We start from the raw sequence: 17427 nt of genomic DNA on the forward strand, positions 1-17427 counted from the left end.
AAATTTTTTTAAAAGATATACTCTTTTTCTTTCAGACCCAATACTTAGAATAATTTTAGGATTTTTTTAAGGCAGAAATAAAATCCAGAAAACATAGTATTTATAGTTTTCCACTTTATAAAAAGCTTAAACTTTAAAGTATTATGGGTGAATGCTTTAAACTTTTTATAAATTCCCTTCATTTAAAATTTTTACATATGTCAAACCGTTTTTTCTTCCGTCTGTTATTCCCGTTTAAATAGGCATTCTTCTATAGTAATCATAGATTTTAATCCTTATATTTTAAGGATATACCAATGCTTTATTCAAGTGTAATATGAAATAAATTTTTATGCTCTTCGATATTAGGTTTTAAAATTAGCAATTGTATTATTTTGGCAAACACAAAGGACGATTGTAAGATGGAAAACATATTGATTTATATAAGTATATAGGCGAAATATTTGCTGAAGATATTATTGAGGGATTGTAAATTTATTAAAAGCGGGTTTTACCATATTCAAAGATATTTTAGTGTTAGTTTCATGATTCTTATAGTTTTAGATTTGATTTAATTTAGGCACTTTCACAATTTAGGGTTTGTTCGTAAATATATAAATATTGTCATCAGCCTATCTTAAAATAAAATACAATTGAGACTAATCTATGTTGATAACACATCATTTTCATTCCAAGTCAATAGAATGTATTAGAACATAAAACTTATATTAAAGAACTCCCGTTTTGACTTTGAAGACAACCGAGGACATTTATGTGTATGTCTACCGGACGGAAAATAGAAAATGTAAAGGCAGATATTGAGCACGCTGTAAAAGGAAGTATATTTAAAATTCATTAATTAAAGCAAGATTTGAAAATGGATAATACCTACGCTAAGGGCAACCGCACTCATCAACAACCATTTTTGGCAAGTCTCTTTTAATGATTCCATCATCCCCGTAGTAGATCAAAGACATACTAGAGAATTTTATTGGGGCGCAACAGGGTCGCATTCCATTTAAGAGACCCATTTTTCGATACTCCTCTATAAAATGGGCATGAAATGTTTGGAAAGTGTCTGGTGTCCTAAAGGACCCCGTGCAATCCCCTCTGCAATAGTTGGCAAAGTATCCCCTTGGAGCGATAATCCAGTCGTCCCAACCAAGTGCCTTGAAGGATACATAGAAGGACTCTTTGCAGCATTGACCACTAAGAGCACCGCCACAATCCACGGCGCGTCTCCTAACACGTCTTGTCCTCGTTGATTCCGTGTGAAGTACGAGAAATGGTCGATTAAGATTAGGGCTCATATACTCTGATTCTGATGAGTTGTCTCCTAGTTTCGCAGTTTGGAACAGGTGCAATGAGTACCGACCACCGCAGCCAGTGCAATCAATCAACAGTCGTAGCTTTTCGTCACTGCCATGCCCATACCACTCACGGATTGTTTCGGTTAAATCGAATTTTTGCCATCCCAAATGCTTGGTGTCGACATCAAAGGAAGCCCGAAACAAAATAGCTTTGTCTATTCCCTATAATAAAATTCATAAAGACATTTTTAAAATCACAACATATCATCATTATATTACCTTTTCTGTAATATTTATCGCAGTTGATAATTGAAAAACCCAGATTTTTATTCTATGGTGAGGTTTATTTGCCCGCCATTTCCGTTTAGTATTTGGCAAATGTTCTTCTTGCAAATTTTTTGCTCTTTCCATCCAGAAACTGTGTGGTTTGTCTATTCGTATGTGGATCTGAGCGCTGCGTATGGAGAGTTTTTGGTTAGGAACACGCCGATTTTGGGGCGAAAATTCAAGTATTCGATATTGTCGATATTGGGTTCCTTGAAATAAGAATATTATGACAATTGAGTATTATTAGTTGATGGAAAGAATTAAGCTGTTTGAGCGGATTATAAATAATGGTTTGTTTACGTTCTTGTAAAGTTAAAAATGACAATTCATTTACACAACTTATAGATTCGTGATTACACAGGTCGTCAAAGTCCAAAGGATTTTTAGAGCAAATTTACTTCGAAACTGTACATTTTCCATCACAAATGTAAAATGTCCGAAAGGCAAACGGCTTTCCTTTTATTTTTTTGTATCAAATTAAATAGCATCTCAACCAAAATTGCGTGTCGTTAAATACCCTTGCAGAGGATGCTATGATTTCAGTCAGAGACCACCAACGCAGTAAAGGAGACATGTCGCACAGATTTAAATACTAAGGTTTTATTTTTAGTTGGCCCTTAGCATTATAGCCATAAAAAAACACATACATTACATGCGTGATTGATGAAACCGGTTGGTGCGAGCTCGAGGGTCCGTGGTTCGAGTCACGTAGAGTCTAACAAAAATTTTGTTTCCTTTTCACGAATTTTAGCTTTCTTCCGTAGACCCTTTTCTCACCGAAAACCACTTACCTTCTTCTGCAAATGTAATTATTTCCTGAGTATTTCCAAAGAAGTCTTCATGATCAATATTTTCCTGGTCATGAACAACCGATTCGTAATGCCGCTTCTGTTTTTCTCCTTCAATATTTTGGACCATTGAATGATATCCAACGCTAGAGCTACTTTCGTGGCTTTTCTCATTAGTCTGAACACTGTAATCGTTAAAATAATCATAAGCATTGCGCCTGATCTCACCATTAATGCCAGTGTTGGCGCTACTATCACTACTACGGTTTATATCTATCAGATATGTAGATTTTCTGTACGCATTCGCATTCATTTGTTTGCCGCCGATGCTATTAACATTTTTGGCATCTCCGTTTTTAAGCATCTTCGTAATACTGCCATGGTGGCTTTCGTGTTGTGATGTAGATTTAGACGCAATACGAGAATTCATTTTTAATTGACGTTTCTCTGTCCATCTTTTCAAAAATACGTTTTTCTCATCGTCTTTTTGCATATAATGCCTTCTTCGGTCTGCAGGCCGATTTCTCAAGACCTTTTCATAAACGTTCCCTTTACTTGTGTTAAAAGTATAATCGAACGGGGATCGATATTGATGTTGACTACTAGGATAACTCCTACCGCCCCGGCCACTGAACCTATGTGTTTCGGGTAGGGCTAACGTCCGTGCTCTGGAGTTCTGTTGATCAAAATCATTACCACTGCTCTCAAAGGCATTGTCCATCCGTCCACCATCTGCACGATATATAGTTTCCCAAATAAATTGTTTAGGAAGGGGATGAGATACATTGGGTTTGTGGCTAAGACCAAGCTTCGTCAAAATTTGCCGTTTAATCGACTCCAAGCGAACTTGGTCGCTCGGTGCAATGTTGTTATGTGGTTGATTAGTTTTTTTGTTGAAATAATTGTTGGTATGGTATTTGTTGTAGATGTTGTAGTCTGTATGTGGATTATCTGTGTAAATGTGATAATTGTAAAGTGTTATGTAAGTTACATTAGATTTAATTTTCGTTTGGTTTTGTATGGAGTGTATTTGTAGTTTAAATTTAGTATAATATAATGTGGGTGTAGATAAATTAGTCGAGATCTCATTTAACTTCTTTAATAATAAAAACCTTTATTCACCTTTGCGAAAAGAAATTTCTCAACGTAATAATAAATGTAGAATAGGAGTTTTTTCATCCAAAAAAAATCTTTTACGAATCAACAATTAATTAATAATGTTGCTGTTTACAGACAGCCATTATAGCTTTTACACTCATTAAAAGTTTAAGCGACAAAGCTTTTAAATATGTCAAAATCCTAGAAGTATGTAATTCTTAATTACATATTCCGTACCGATATTTGCAAATGGCCGAAAGTCCGAGGTTCATTCCCCAGTGAGTGCAAGTGTGTTGAAATGCTAAAAATGTTTGTCATATCTAGAGTTCTAGCATCTTTAAAGGTGTGGGCGCCAGTCACATTTTAAAATCGTTAGTGGGCGATTTTGGGCGTTAGAGGGGGCGTGGCGCTCGGCTGAAATAAACTTGCGCTACGTAGGAAGCCCAAGAATATGTGTGGAAAATCTCAATCTTCTAGCTTTTGTAGTTTCCGAGATCTCAGCGTTCATACGGACAGACAGACAGACGGACAAACGGACTTGGCTATATCGACTCGGCTAGTGACCCTGATCAAGAATATATATACTTTATAGGGTCGGAAACGCTTCCTTCTCCCTGTTACAATAAAATTAATTTGTTAAAATTTAATTCGAAATTCAGAATTAGATATAACAGGTATTTCCAAAGGTAGGAGGTTATATGTTAAAAAACACCCAAGATATAATTTTTTACCCTTGCAGAGGGTATTATAATTTCAGTCAGAGGTTTGTAACGCAGTGAAGAAGGCATTTTCGACCACATAAAGTATATATATTCGTGATCAGCACCAATAGCCGAGTTCATCCAGCTATGTCCGCCTGTCCGTTTGTCCGTTTCTATGCGAGCTAGTCTCTTAGTTTTAAGGCTATCGCGATGAAACTTTTCCAAAAGTCTTCTTTATATTGCAAGTAGTACATATGTCGGAGCGAGCCGGATCGGACTTAAGGCTCCCATAATAATCAAACAAATATAAGAAAATTCATTGTAACTTTGTAGGAAGTAGGCGTTTTTGATTTTTGACAACCCAAAAACAAAATTTTAAATAGGCACGCAGAAAATGGAATCCCTGGAACTGCACCGAGCGAGTGAGTGAGCATTAAACTATAGGTATTTACTTTATCTGCAAGGGTATATATGTAAGCTTCGGCTGGCCGAAGCTAGCTTCCTTTCTTGTTTTACATTTTCTTTCCGATTATTCCTATGGGAGCTATTAGATATAGTTGTCCGATCCGGCTCATTCCGACATATATACTACCTGCAAACGAAAAAAGACTTTTGGGAAAGTTTTCGCCCGATAACTTTAAAGCTGAGAGACGGACAGAGCCCAGAAAGAAAAACTATTATGTAAACATGTTTTTAAAGTGACCGCTTTTGGAAAACCTACAAAATCCGCACTAAAATAAAATTAGTTTTTCGGTGTCACAGAATCTGTAGAGTTTGGTAGGAGTTTTGGAGTAAATTTGCTCTGATTTTAGGAACATTTGCTTCAAGACCTATTATTCGGTTGGTTTAAAATCGTGTACTGAATGTTCAAACGGTTTCTGTGACACCGAGATTTGCTTTTGGGGGGAAATGTGGATGAAAGATATGTCTGTGACACCCCTGATAATATACATATGTATTACAAAAATGTGGCCCCATTGCAATGTTTATAAATGCCAAACATATCTTGTTCAATCAAAAGTCATATAGTGAGAAAATTTCCGTTTCGACCCAAAAATATGTGTGGGTAATCCCAACTTTCAAGCTTTTGTAGTTTTCGAGATCTCAGCGTTCATACAGAGTCTGTATTACAGACATACAGACGGACAGACAGACATGGCTAGATCGACTCGGCCAGTGATCCTGTGTATTTTGTTTTTGTAGTGGGCGTGTGTTTTGGCTAATTGTGTGTATTTTGTGGTTGTGAGGGTAACTATTTGATTGATAGAATTGACAATATTTTGGTTGGGGAATTTTTGACTATTATATATTACCAATCAATTTTTATGTGTGGAGGACGAAAATGTATTACTCTTTTACTTTTCACCATCACAAGAGCAATAGTGGAACTATTTATTTCTTTTCTGAATCTTTAAATTAATTGCTATACGCAACACCTGTCGTATTGAAATATGTGCGCGATGTATATATTGGATTTATATTGGAATTTAATCAAGCCTGAGTATAAGGAAGAACCTACCTTTATCGTTGTAAATGTTGAGCTTGCCTCCTTCGTGACACAAGGTGCATCCCTTGTGAGACTCCAGATTGGAAGCATAGTAATTGCCACTGCTGATTCCGTTGCAGTTTATTAGTTTGACTTCAAACCAAACGAGCCCAATAAGAAGCCAAATAAGATTGGCTCTATTGCGTTTAATTTTTGAGCAGTTGCGAATTGAGCCATGTGTCGATGCCCAAGGTGATATTATTTCCCTCAGAGGCGACACTAGAACGCTTTTTTCGGACTGACCCAACAGTTTTATTCCTGTAACTGTGTCGTAATCTACTCTATAATTTGTCTCTAAGGTTTGGCATATGCCGTCGCTAAGGCGTATTCTTTGTTGAAAGACGCTCTCGTTCCTTCGCATCGGTCGATCGGTTCGAAGGTGTTTTTGCGGTTTGCGTTGAACTGGTTGCCGTTTATCGCTAACCGCATTTCGGTTCCTGCGGCGCCTGCGCCTGCGCCGACGACGTCTTCTTCGTTGTCGTTTGCGATTGCGACTGCTGCAAAGCATTCGGCACAGGTTGTTGGACTTCACCTGCTGGTCATTATTTATGTCGTACGAGGTGTACCCGTAAAATAGCTTCAGCTTCGAGTCCGTATTGCTGCTGGGAGTTTCGTTTGGCGTGGTAGGAACAGGCATGTGGACTGCCCTACTGTTGGCCCTGCTTCCATCGGAGACATCGGACTGGGCAAGTACCGAGAAAATATCCAGGAGGATGCAGCTTGTAAGAAGGGTGGCTAGTGCAGTCGTCCATCGAGCAAGCACCAAAATGGCTCCCATAAGCTTTGACACGCCTAAGACTTCTGGATCAAGAACTTTCTTGCGCGCCACAGCCGGCTGGATAAATGATTTTCGGGATCCATTGCTGCTGCAGCAGTTGAAGCTAAAGCAACAGCAGCACTTAACAACCACCACACAGCATCCTTGGCGACAGCATAGGCATTGGCAATTAAAGAAGCATCTGTTGCCTTTGAAAGGCGGCTCCGACTGCGATTGATTGGGGTCAAAAGCAAACCGCATCTTGATATTTGGCAACGGGTAATACTGGCAGTGACCCTTAGAAGAGATGTAAGAGTAGTGGCAGTTTTATATTCCTGGTATCCAACTTCCGGTCCATTGCAAATCCTTTTCATTGGGGCTGTGTATATTCATTTTGTGCCTTAAAAACGAAAAGATGGATAGTGGTTTCTAAAAAATATGCCTCTAGGTGTTGCTTATATGTATACCTGTTACTCTTAGAGTAAATTTATTTATATTGAAAAATGTATTCTTCATTTTGATAGGTACTGATAAACACAATAAAACTGCATTTAAGGGTAATCCCGACTTTCTAGCTTTTGTAGTTTAAGAGATCTCAGCGTTCATACCGACGGACAGATATTTACTCGGAAATGCTTCCTTCTAGCTGTTAGCACGAATACATGTCAAAAACCAAATTAAAACAAGAAAGGAAGCTAGCTTCGGCAAACCGAAGCTTATATACCCTTGCAGATCATTCTATTAATTTACAAATCGCAAAAATGTTAAATTTCTTATTATTTCACATTAATTTTTCGATCGTTTCTATCACAGCTACATGATATAGTAATTCGATCTTTTAAAAATTAAAATCGAATTTCGGAAATATTTCAAAATAGTCATATCCCAGAGAAGAAGGGAATGTAATAAAAACCAACAAAGATATAATTTTTTCCCATTAATTTCCATTTAATTTTTCGACCGTTCCTATGGCAGCTATATGATAAAGTGATCCGATTTAAAAAACAAAAAAACCGAAATTCAGAAATATATAGAAATAATACCCTCTGCAAGGGTATAAAAAGCAGGCCACCTGGCTTGAAAAACATTTTTATACCCTTGCAGAGGGTATTATGATTTCAGTCAGAAGTTTGCAACGCAGTGAAGGAAACGTTTCCGACCCCAAAAAGTATATATATTCTTGATCAGCATCACTAGACGAGTCGATATAGCCATGTCCGTCTGTCCGTCCGTCTGTCTGTCCGTTTCTACGCAAACTAGTCTCTCAATTTTGAAGCTATCGGCTTAAAACTTTCCCAAAAGTCTTCTTTCTATTGCAGGTAGTATATAAGTCGGAACCGGTCAAATCGGACAACTATATCTTATAGCTCCCATAGGAAAGAACGGAAAATTTTTTTTTTTTTTTAATTCTAGCTTTGGTGTTTTTTTGAAATATTAACTTATACTCCTGGGAATGTTCTTTTTTAAATATTTATTAATTTCGAATAAAATTTAGAAAAAATTGTGACACTATATCATATAGCTGCCATAGGAACGGTCGGAATATTAAATGCAAATTAATAGGAAACAAATTATTGCTTGGTTGGTTTTTATTGTATTCTCTTCTACTCTTGGATATGAGTCTTCTTAAATATTTCCGAATTTCTGTTTTAATTTTATCAAAATTAAACTACTATATCATATAGCTGCCATAGGAACAATCGGAAAATTAATGAGAAATAATAGAAAATTGAACATTTTTGCGATTGGGTTGTTTCACTAAAAAATGCATATCGCCAATTTGCAAATTTTTGGCCTTCATGTCATTCTGTCATTAGCTTTTACACTGCGTGAAATATCCTGAAAAACATCAAATTTTTACCGATTTTACCCTATTATTCCTATGGGAGCTATAGGCAGGGATCGCAAGTAAGAGTTACTTTTTTGAAAAAAAAATTGACAAATAAGTTTTATTTTTCAATTTCTATTATAAAAGTTGACAAATAAGTCTTATGCTTCAATTTTTATTATAAAAGTTGACAAATAACTCTTATGCTTCAATTTTTCTTATAAAAATCAACAAATAAGAGTTATTTGTCAACTTTTATAATAAAATAAAGATTGAATTGAAATAACTCTTAAACTGTGGGGTACATTGGTTTAAAATTTAAATATATATAATCTACGCTTTAATACCTTTCTGTTGATATGCCATATGTCCCCAAAATATTTTTTATGATGTAACAAATATTATTATTATAAAAAATATTTAGGGGACATATGGCATATCAACAGAAAGGTATTAAAGCGTAGATTATATATATATAAATTTTAAACCAATGTACCGTACAGTTCAAGAGTTATATCAATTCAATCTTTATTTTCAATTTTTATTATAAAAGTTGACAAATAACAGAGTTGTGACTAATGCATTAGATTTGTAATGAATTAGCAATTTCATTAGCATTAAAGCAATGTAATGCTAGTGAAATCAGTTTTCATTATCATTAGAAAAAGTAATGCTTTTAATGCATTACTTTTGACAAATATAATGCTAATGAAAATTCAATTCATTATTTTTGACAAATATAATGCTAATGAAAATTCAATGCATTACTTTTGACAAATATAATGCTAATGAAAAATATTTCATTACTTTTGAGAAAAAGTAATACCAATGATATTTTTTCATTACAATTAATAATGCTAATGAAAAAATTTGCATTAAAATTTTCATTAAATATTTTTTAACTATACTTTTTTGATAACGTGTTGCAACCGCAAACCATGTCTTCATGCAAATAGGCCTGAAGATTTCGCGATTTCACTTTTATCTTTTTTTGCATTAGTTACGAGTTCATGCTTAACATACAAAACTTCTTAGTGCCAGTGCTGAAGAAGTCGCGGTCCATGAAGGAAAATTAGCTTTTAACGTTTTTCGAGCTTAGGACCGCTGTACTATGCAGTTTCCGAAAATTTCTTGGTGGTAGTTCTTCAGAACTCGCGGTCCATGGAGAAAAAATAGATTTTAACGTTTTTTGAGTTATGGACCGCTGTGCCATTGGTGTTGTCTTCAACCAATGTGGCCCGAAGATTTCGCGGATTGATTTCGATTGTTTTTTGGATCGGTTGCTGTTTGTATTCGTAAAAGCAAGTACATTAGTGCTATGCTTAACTTACAACATATTTTGGCGGTTATTCATAAAAAATCGGGGTCCGTATTCTATTTAATTTTGTTCAGTTTTAAGTAAGCATCCCAGCAGGCTTTTGCGGTCAAATTCACTAACGAATGACATGCAGTGTCAGATTAAACCATTATATAAAAGCAGTGTCGGAGCAAACATATCATAAAAAGCGGTGTCGGAACACACAAATAAGGAAAAATCAGTGTCGGAGCAAACAAATAAAAAAAAATCAGTGCAAGTTACAAAAAAAAAAAAACAAGTGAAATGGCAAGTGAAAATAAACCAGTGATTGACGGGATGGACGGATGCAGCAATCAGTCAATGATTACTTCGTTTTCCAACATTTCGTGAGTATTCTTCTTAAACGTTTGAAAAAACGTACTAGTTAATAAAAAAAATTAAAACTAGAGCCAGCACTTCGCATAGTTCCTTTCAAATACAAAACTCCGTTACCATCGTTACGAATATGAAGAAGACTGCAATCAAGACGACAAAAAGATGACCTGAAGCGAAGCCAAGACGGTCATGACGGCCGACTGAGCAAAAACGTGCTTTATCAAACGACGCGACGACGATAAATACTCAATCGAAGAACTATCAAACTTAAACTATATTATGTTTTCTATTAAATAAAGTTTCTCAAATTCTATCACTTACAAAATAAAGCCCCACATATATACTTAACAAAATAAAATAGAAAATTTTTACTTTTTCCTGGATTCCTGGCAAATCATTTGTATCCTGGCCATTTTGGTTGACAGATTCTTAGGATCTGTCAGATCCAATGATTCCACAATATAGACATTAAATGTAAAACCGCCAAAAGACTATCCTCATTGGATACTTTTCTGCAACTGTGCAGTACAGCGGCCAATACCCCCAAAAAACTTTAAAAACAAATTTTCTTCCATGGACCGCGACTTCTTCAGCACTGTCAAGAAGTTTTGTAAGTTAAGTATGAATGTGTTATAGTTTATAAGTTTAGTATACTAAACTTGTAACTAATGCAAAAAAAAGATACAAATCAAACCGCGAAACCTTCAGGCCTCTATGGATGAAGACAGCCCCTAACCAGCAGAGGTGTTCAGTAAAGGGTACACAACAAAGATGGCGATTTCAGTAAAAAAATATTTTTCCATTTTGACCAATCTTTTTCATTGATAAAATAAATGCACTTGGCGTTGCATTACGACTATTAAGTTCTTGTAAGTCAAGTGCATGTTGTAGTACTGACGTAAAACCTTGCCTTTAAAGTAGCGTCTTATCTTAAAAATGGCTGTATTCAATTGAGATACATATGGTTTGCGGTTGCAATACTTTATCAAAAAAGGATAGTTAAAAAATATTTAATGAAATTTTTAATGCAAATTTTTTCATTAGCATTATTAATTGTAAGGAAAAAATATCATTGGTATTACTTTTTCTCAAAAGTAATGAAATATTTTTCATTAGCATTATATTTGTCAAAAGTAATGCATTGAATATTCATTAGCATTATATTTGTCAAAAATAATGAATTGAATTTTCATTAGCATTATATTTGTCAAAAGTAATGCATTAAAAGCATTACTTTTTCTAATGATAATGTAAACTGATTTCACTAGCATTACATTTTGTAATGATAATGAAAAAGTAATGATAATGCTTAAAGGCACAACTATGACAAATAACTCTTATTTGTTGATTTTTATAATAAAAATTGAAGCATAAGAGTTATTTGTCAACTTTTATAATAAAAATTGAAAAATAAAACTTATTTGTCAATTTTTTTAAAAAAGTAACTCTTAAGGCATTTTTCCACTATGCGGTTTTTTCGGTATTTTTGTGTATTTTCGATTGGCAACGCGATAGGCGGACGTGAGGTGTTTCCATTGGCAAACGCGTCTGAAAACAGCTGTTGTGCTGTTGTCATTTGCGAGCTGAAGTAAACAATGGATTTAAATAATTTGTTATTGATAATTGTAATCGCAGAACAGCTTTTGAACCTGGAAACATTGCTGCAATGATGAAAGCAACAACATCCCACGTTACGCTGCTTGAGCATTTATTACGGCAGAAAGCAAAAGGATCTGCTGCAGAAGGCGTTCATATATATAGATCTGAACAGTCATTTAATTAATTCTTTGACACGACCCGCGACAGCAGTAGCTTCTGCGGCGGCACGTCACTGAAAAGAATCTGATACGGGGCAGAAATCCTACAAGAACATTGTGCGCAAGAAAGAGGGAGATGTGCCCTTTTCCAGCAGTCGCCTGTCAACGTGTGTCATTTGAATATGGAATGGCCATCTACGGTCTAACCAGGAGGTCGCCTTAATGGACGAATGGCGCACGCGAAGCAAACGTCAAGATCATGGAGACGGGAAAGCCCATGTGGCTGCGCTGCAACGACCAATATTTCGCTTCCGATCCTTTCTAGCCGAGCCATTCCATTGGATAAACGAACTGCTACTGCTCTTTATGCGCTTGGATCATCCTCGGAATTCTGAACTATTGCCAGATCATTTGGCATATATCATATATCAAATACCAATCTATACGAAATAAAGTTCATGTAAATATCAACAAAAAATGGTTTTAATATTTCCCGCTTCTTATCAGCCTCTTATCAGTTTCGGGTCCAGAAAAATGTTCATGCCTGGTTAATACTGCTTAAATATACCACAAATTTCACTTTCCAGCCCTGTAACGCGACAAATTTCCACCCTCCCCTCCTCACTCCTCGCCTACAAGTTTTGTATGGGATTTGGGCGCGTTAAACGGTAAATGGATGCAAACGCGACGCGTCCATAATGAGCAGAGGGCATTACTTGCGATCCCTGGCTATAGGATATAGATTGGCACGTGCTTTCACACTGTCAACAAGTTTTACACTGCGCGAAAAATCATCAATGTTTGCAAGTTATATCCAATTGTTCCTATGGGAGGTGTAGGATATAGACGTCCGATCGGGTCCATTTTCAAACTTGATCTGCGTACACATGTTTTAGGATGACTTTGAAAGTTTTAAGTCGCTAGCTTTTAAACTGAGTTCGCAAACGGTATTGAAACAGACGGATAGACGGACATGGCTATATCGACTCCCCTATTGATTCTGATCTAGAATATATACACTTTATGGGGGCGGAAACGTCTCCTTCACTGGGTTACAAACTTCTGACCAAAATTATAATACCCTTTGCAAGGGTATAAAAAATGGTTTCTGCGATTATCTCGAAAGAAATTTTAAGTTGTAAACTAGTGTTATTTGTTCTTTCCTTCCTATGGAGGCTATAAAATATTGTCGTCCGACTGTTCTTAAATTTAATTCGAAATTCTGAAATACTTAAAAAGAGCCATATCCCATAGTGGTAGAGAATACAATCAAAAAACCAACGGAGCTATAATTTCTTTCGAATTAATTTCCCATCAATATTCCGATCGTTCCTATTGCAGCTATATGATATAGTCGTTCGATTTTTATAAAATTATAAATTAATTATATGTCAAAAAACATGGGTAATAGTCTAGAGGAGGGGCCTGTGCCCCAAAAATCGCGAACAAATTAATTTTAATTTATTTATTTGTTTTATCCCTATGCGACAAGACTAGGTCTTATAAATTATTACATCGCACTATGGGAAAAAAGTCAATTTTTTTGGCATAAAATCAACTTATTTTACAAATTATTTTTAAAAATTAAATATATTTTGTGAATTTACATACCCTAATTAGCCAAGAACAGTTATCAAAGATTTTTTACTAACAACACTATAGTGTTGATAAGCGAACAAAGTCAGCTCTTCGATTGACTTTGTTGTGTGCGTAAATTAGTGAAAAATCTTTGCAAACTTTCAGTGCTTATTTTGTGGAGCAACAAAATGGTTTATTATTTCTGATCATGTCAAATCGTAGCAAAGGTATTTATAAATATATCTTAGATTACATGTTTTGATTATTATGGTTTGTTGTCCAACTGTGAACTGTTTTAAATGTGCACATTTTTAGCTTAAAACTAACAAGTTTGTTTGTGTTCCGTGGTGTACAACTTATAATTGGCACAAAGTTGCAAAAAGGTAAAAACGCAAAGTTATTACCAAATGTATCCTTAATATCGCAAAACTAATCATTTTTGCAACTTTTTGCACGTTTCTTCAAAAAAATTACTTAAATACAGCAACTTATAAACATCAAAAAAAATATTTTGTAAATAAAAAAACAATCTAAGTGGCTTTCATTAATCTTTAAAATTGAATTTATGGAAAGGGACAAGTCAAGTGAAAATCCTGGTTGCAAAGGGCTCAAATATAATGAAGCCGGACCCCCGTTAAAGCTTAAATTGGCATCTGCTCTTAGATAATATTTCACTTTTCTTGTACATGTCAGCAATTTTTTTTTTGACAAATTTTAAAAATTAACGTAAACCAAAATTATCTTACCGTCTTACCAAAACAAATACAAATTTATTTAAATCCCTGCCAATTAATTTGAATATGCGGCGTGGGCGGTGGATGAAAGCAATGGTCCGATTCAAAAAGCAACAAAAACCGAAATAACAGCTTTATCTTAATAGTATATATAAAAAATTTCTAAATTGTATCTCTAAAACTAGAGTTTATGCCAAAAAAATAGACTTTTTTCCCATAGTGCATCGGTCACTTTGGAAAAATTAATAATATATATATATATAAAATGGACCGCGATTTCTTAGGAATTTACGTGCAGAAGATTATCGGCGGAAATGCATGGTTCTGTTGTAATTGCACTTCAAAGTTGCGTGTTTTGCTATAAAAACAACGTAGCATTTTCTAGTGTTTTGTGACAATTTGCTATAAAAAACATATGGGCTTTTCGTTTGTTGTCAAAATATTAAGCGTTCGAAAAAATTCGACAAAAATGTGAAATTGTTTTTATAGCACGCCAGACCCCACAACAGCGAATTAAATATCTTCGGTAAGCAGTGATTCCTTAAGAACTGGAGTGATTATGGATGACCAAGACATACATATTTTAACCTTTTTCACGGTCTTAGCCGTTATAGAACCTTAATTTTTATATTTTTAAAGAAAATTGTAGAAAAGTCTAGACCAATAATGCACGCATTTTATAATTCTAAGCGCAATACAAGTAGTAAAAAAAATGTAAAGAAGAAGTTTTATGCGCCGCATGCATTTATTGCTTTCCTAACCACAATACAAGTACTTAAGAAAATGTAAAGAAGTGCTATGGCGCATTAATTGCATTCCTAGAACCGCGGCTTGCTATAAAAACAATTTCACATTTTTGTCGAGTTTTTTTGAACGCCTATTATTTTGACAACAAACGGAAAGCCCGTTAGTTGTTTATAGCAATATGTCACAAAACAGCTGAAAATCCTAGAAAATGCTTCTTTGTTTTTATAGAAAAACACGCCACTTTGAAATGCAATTACAAGGGAACCATGCATTTCCGCCGCATTTTTTCTGGATGTAAAATCTCTAAAAATCGCGGTCCATCGAGGGTAATTTATTCGCGATTTTTGGTGCACAGGCTCCTCTTCTAGACTATTAACAAAACATGAAAGCTATAATTTTTTCGATTATTTTTCCAATATTTCCTATGGGAGCTATAAGATATAGTTGTCCGATCCTGCCGATTCCGACCTGCAATAGATAAAAGAGTTTTGGGAAAGTTTCATCCGAATAAATTTAAAACTGAGAGACTAATTTGCAGAGAAACGGACAGACAAGCGGACGGACATACAGAGAGATGTCTTCTTCACTGCATTACAAATTTCTGACTGAAATCATAATACCCTCTGCAAGGGTATAAAAAGAAAGCAAAGAATGCGCCGCATGCCAAACAAATGTTTAATACATTGTGTTCAGGATTAAGCAAGTAACTGTGTCATTAAAAAAAAAATTCAATCCTCATATTTGTTTTGTGCGAGTGAGATGGAGATATGCAGTTATCAAAACTACTGGAGTCATCTAGCGTCTGTTGAAATTTTTGATGGCTCCATCTAACGGCTGTTTAAATTTTTGCTCATAGCTTTGAATTTCGGGTTGGGACTCCCCTAAACTGGAGTATTATCGCGGGTTTTTTCCAAAGTCGTAAAAAGGAAGGTCGATTTTCTATAGTTTGGGTACATATGTATATGTACATATTTTGCCATGCAAGCCATTTCCTAGCCTAGACGTATGTATGTATGTATGTATGTATGTAGTAGCACTATTTAAAGTCTAGGCAGGCTTTGTGCCGACTGCCGAATAGGTAGTACTTAGGCTGACTAACACACACAGCCACAGACATGTACAAGGCGACACTCAGTCAGACGGGGTCGAGACGAGACGACGCCAGACTGGACACTTACAAGTGCGGCAACGTAAAGGGGAGATATCAAATAACATGTGTTTTACTGCCAAACCCTGCGTACTGGCTACACTTTAGAGGTTTTCATAAAATGTATCACCTTTGTATTTTTAAAATATCTGTAAAATAAGCGAAAATGTTCGTCATTTATTTACTGTGAATTTCCTCGAGACGACTATTAATAAACACTGTCTGTTAAATTCCTCAGGACTTTTCACATTATTACAATTTATTTTGATTTCGTTTTAGCAAGAAATGAACTTTGTATGTCCGACGGTCTAAATGACATTGCATACTTTATGGCATGACTGACCTGACATGACATGACATGCGTGCGCATAACCACAGAGAATATACATTCTTATTCGATGATTTAATACTGTACGTATCGATAACGTTATCGGGCTTTAGGCCATTTGCCCCGCTTTTTACTGTTTTTAAAAAGCTAGTCTTAAGAAACACTGAGGAATAAATACAAATTTAAATTATAGATTGATTAGATTAAGTTGCTACTTGGGTATCTCTAAAGATTATAAAATGAAAGACCGATTTTTAAGGGGATACGACCACAGCCCAAACCGTAGGAGCTAGAGCAGCCAAATTTTTTCACAGTATTCCATTGGGGGCATGTCCGACATGTCCCCCCAGTGGCCCCAAACAGCTCCAATATCCATATTTAGAGGAAAAAATCATTAGATGTACTTAAGCTTAACTTCTAAAATGGTTGGAATTTCGAAATTTTGATTTTGCAGAATTTTAGGTCTTGAAAGGGCCTAATTAGAAATCTAAAAGAAATTTCGATATCCCCCATAATTTGGGGGCTACATTTAAAACTAACTTTTCGATTTTAAAAATCTAAACCGCTGATCCGATCGATATGATTTTTCGGTCAATGGTTATTCTATGGCCCGAATGCTTAAGTTTTCAAGTTTATACATTTTTTTAAAGTATTTTTAACGAATTTATTTAGATTTTCTAAGTTATTGCGTTGTATGTAGAGAGAACGCTATAGTCGGGTTCGTGTCCCGACTATCTAATACCCGTCACTTAGCTAAAGGGAGTGCGAACGCTGTACTCGGGTTGGTGACCCGACTAATAATCGTAACTCAGCTAAAGGGAGTGCGAGGGAGATATATATAGAAATTTTGATTGCGTATAACTTTTTAATGAATGGTCCGACCTGAAAAATGTCTTCTACATTTCGATAGGTATAAATATGCACAACAAAATTGCATTTATACTTCTCGGAAATCTTAAAAGGTGTGGGCGCTAGACACATTTCAAATCGTTAGTGGGCGATTGTGGGCGTTAGAGGGGGCGTGGCACTCGGCTAAAATAAACTTGCGCTGCGTAGGAAGCCCAAGACATGGCTAGATCGACTCGGCTAAGGATCCTGATCAAGAACATTTATAGTTTATAGGGTCGGAA

General features: G+C 35.5%; 1 protein-coding gene across 5 annotated transcripts; it reads right to left on the reverse strand.

Annotated features, from left to right (window-relative positions):
- Positions 1 to 254: 254 nt before the first annotated feature.
- Actbeta (inhibin subunit beta) lies at positions 255 to 16306 on the reverse strand. 5 transcript variants are annotated; one of them, XM_017159946.3, is made up of 6 exons: positions 16100 to 16306; positions 5723 to 6906; positions 2408 to 3355; positions 1569 to 1825; positions 868 to 1511; positions 255 to 806 (listed from the first exon to the last, which is right to left on the reverse strand). In XM_017159946.3, the coding sequence occupies exons 2-5, from the start codon at positions 6765 to 6767 to the stop codon at positions 873 to 875; spliced, it is 2889 nt and encodes a 962-aa protein (XP_017015435.2). In that variant the 5' UTR covers positions 6768 to 6906; positions 16100 to 16306; the 3' UTR covers positions 255 to 806; positions 868 to 872. The 5 variants fall into 5 exon arrangements, with proteins under 5 accessions (XP_017015435.2, XP_017015436.2, XP_017015437.2 ...); XM_017159947.3 differs by having other exon boundaries at positions 256 to 806; positions 872 to 1511; positions 16155 to 16306; XM_017159948.3 differs by having other exon boundaries at positions 256 to 806; positions 872 to 1511; positions 2408 to 3136.
- Between the last annotated feature and the right edge of the window lie 1121 nt (positions 16307 to 17427).

This window comes from Drosophila takahashii, chromosome 4, assembly GCF_030179915.1.
Source record: "Drosophila takahashii strain IR98-3 E-12201 chromosome 4, DtakHiC1v2, whole genome shotgun sequence".
Lineage (NCBI taxonomy): Eukaryota > Metazoa > Arthropoda > Insecta > Diptera > Drosophilidae > Drosophila > Drosophila takahashii.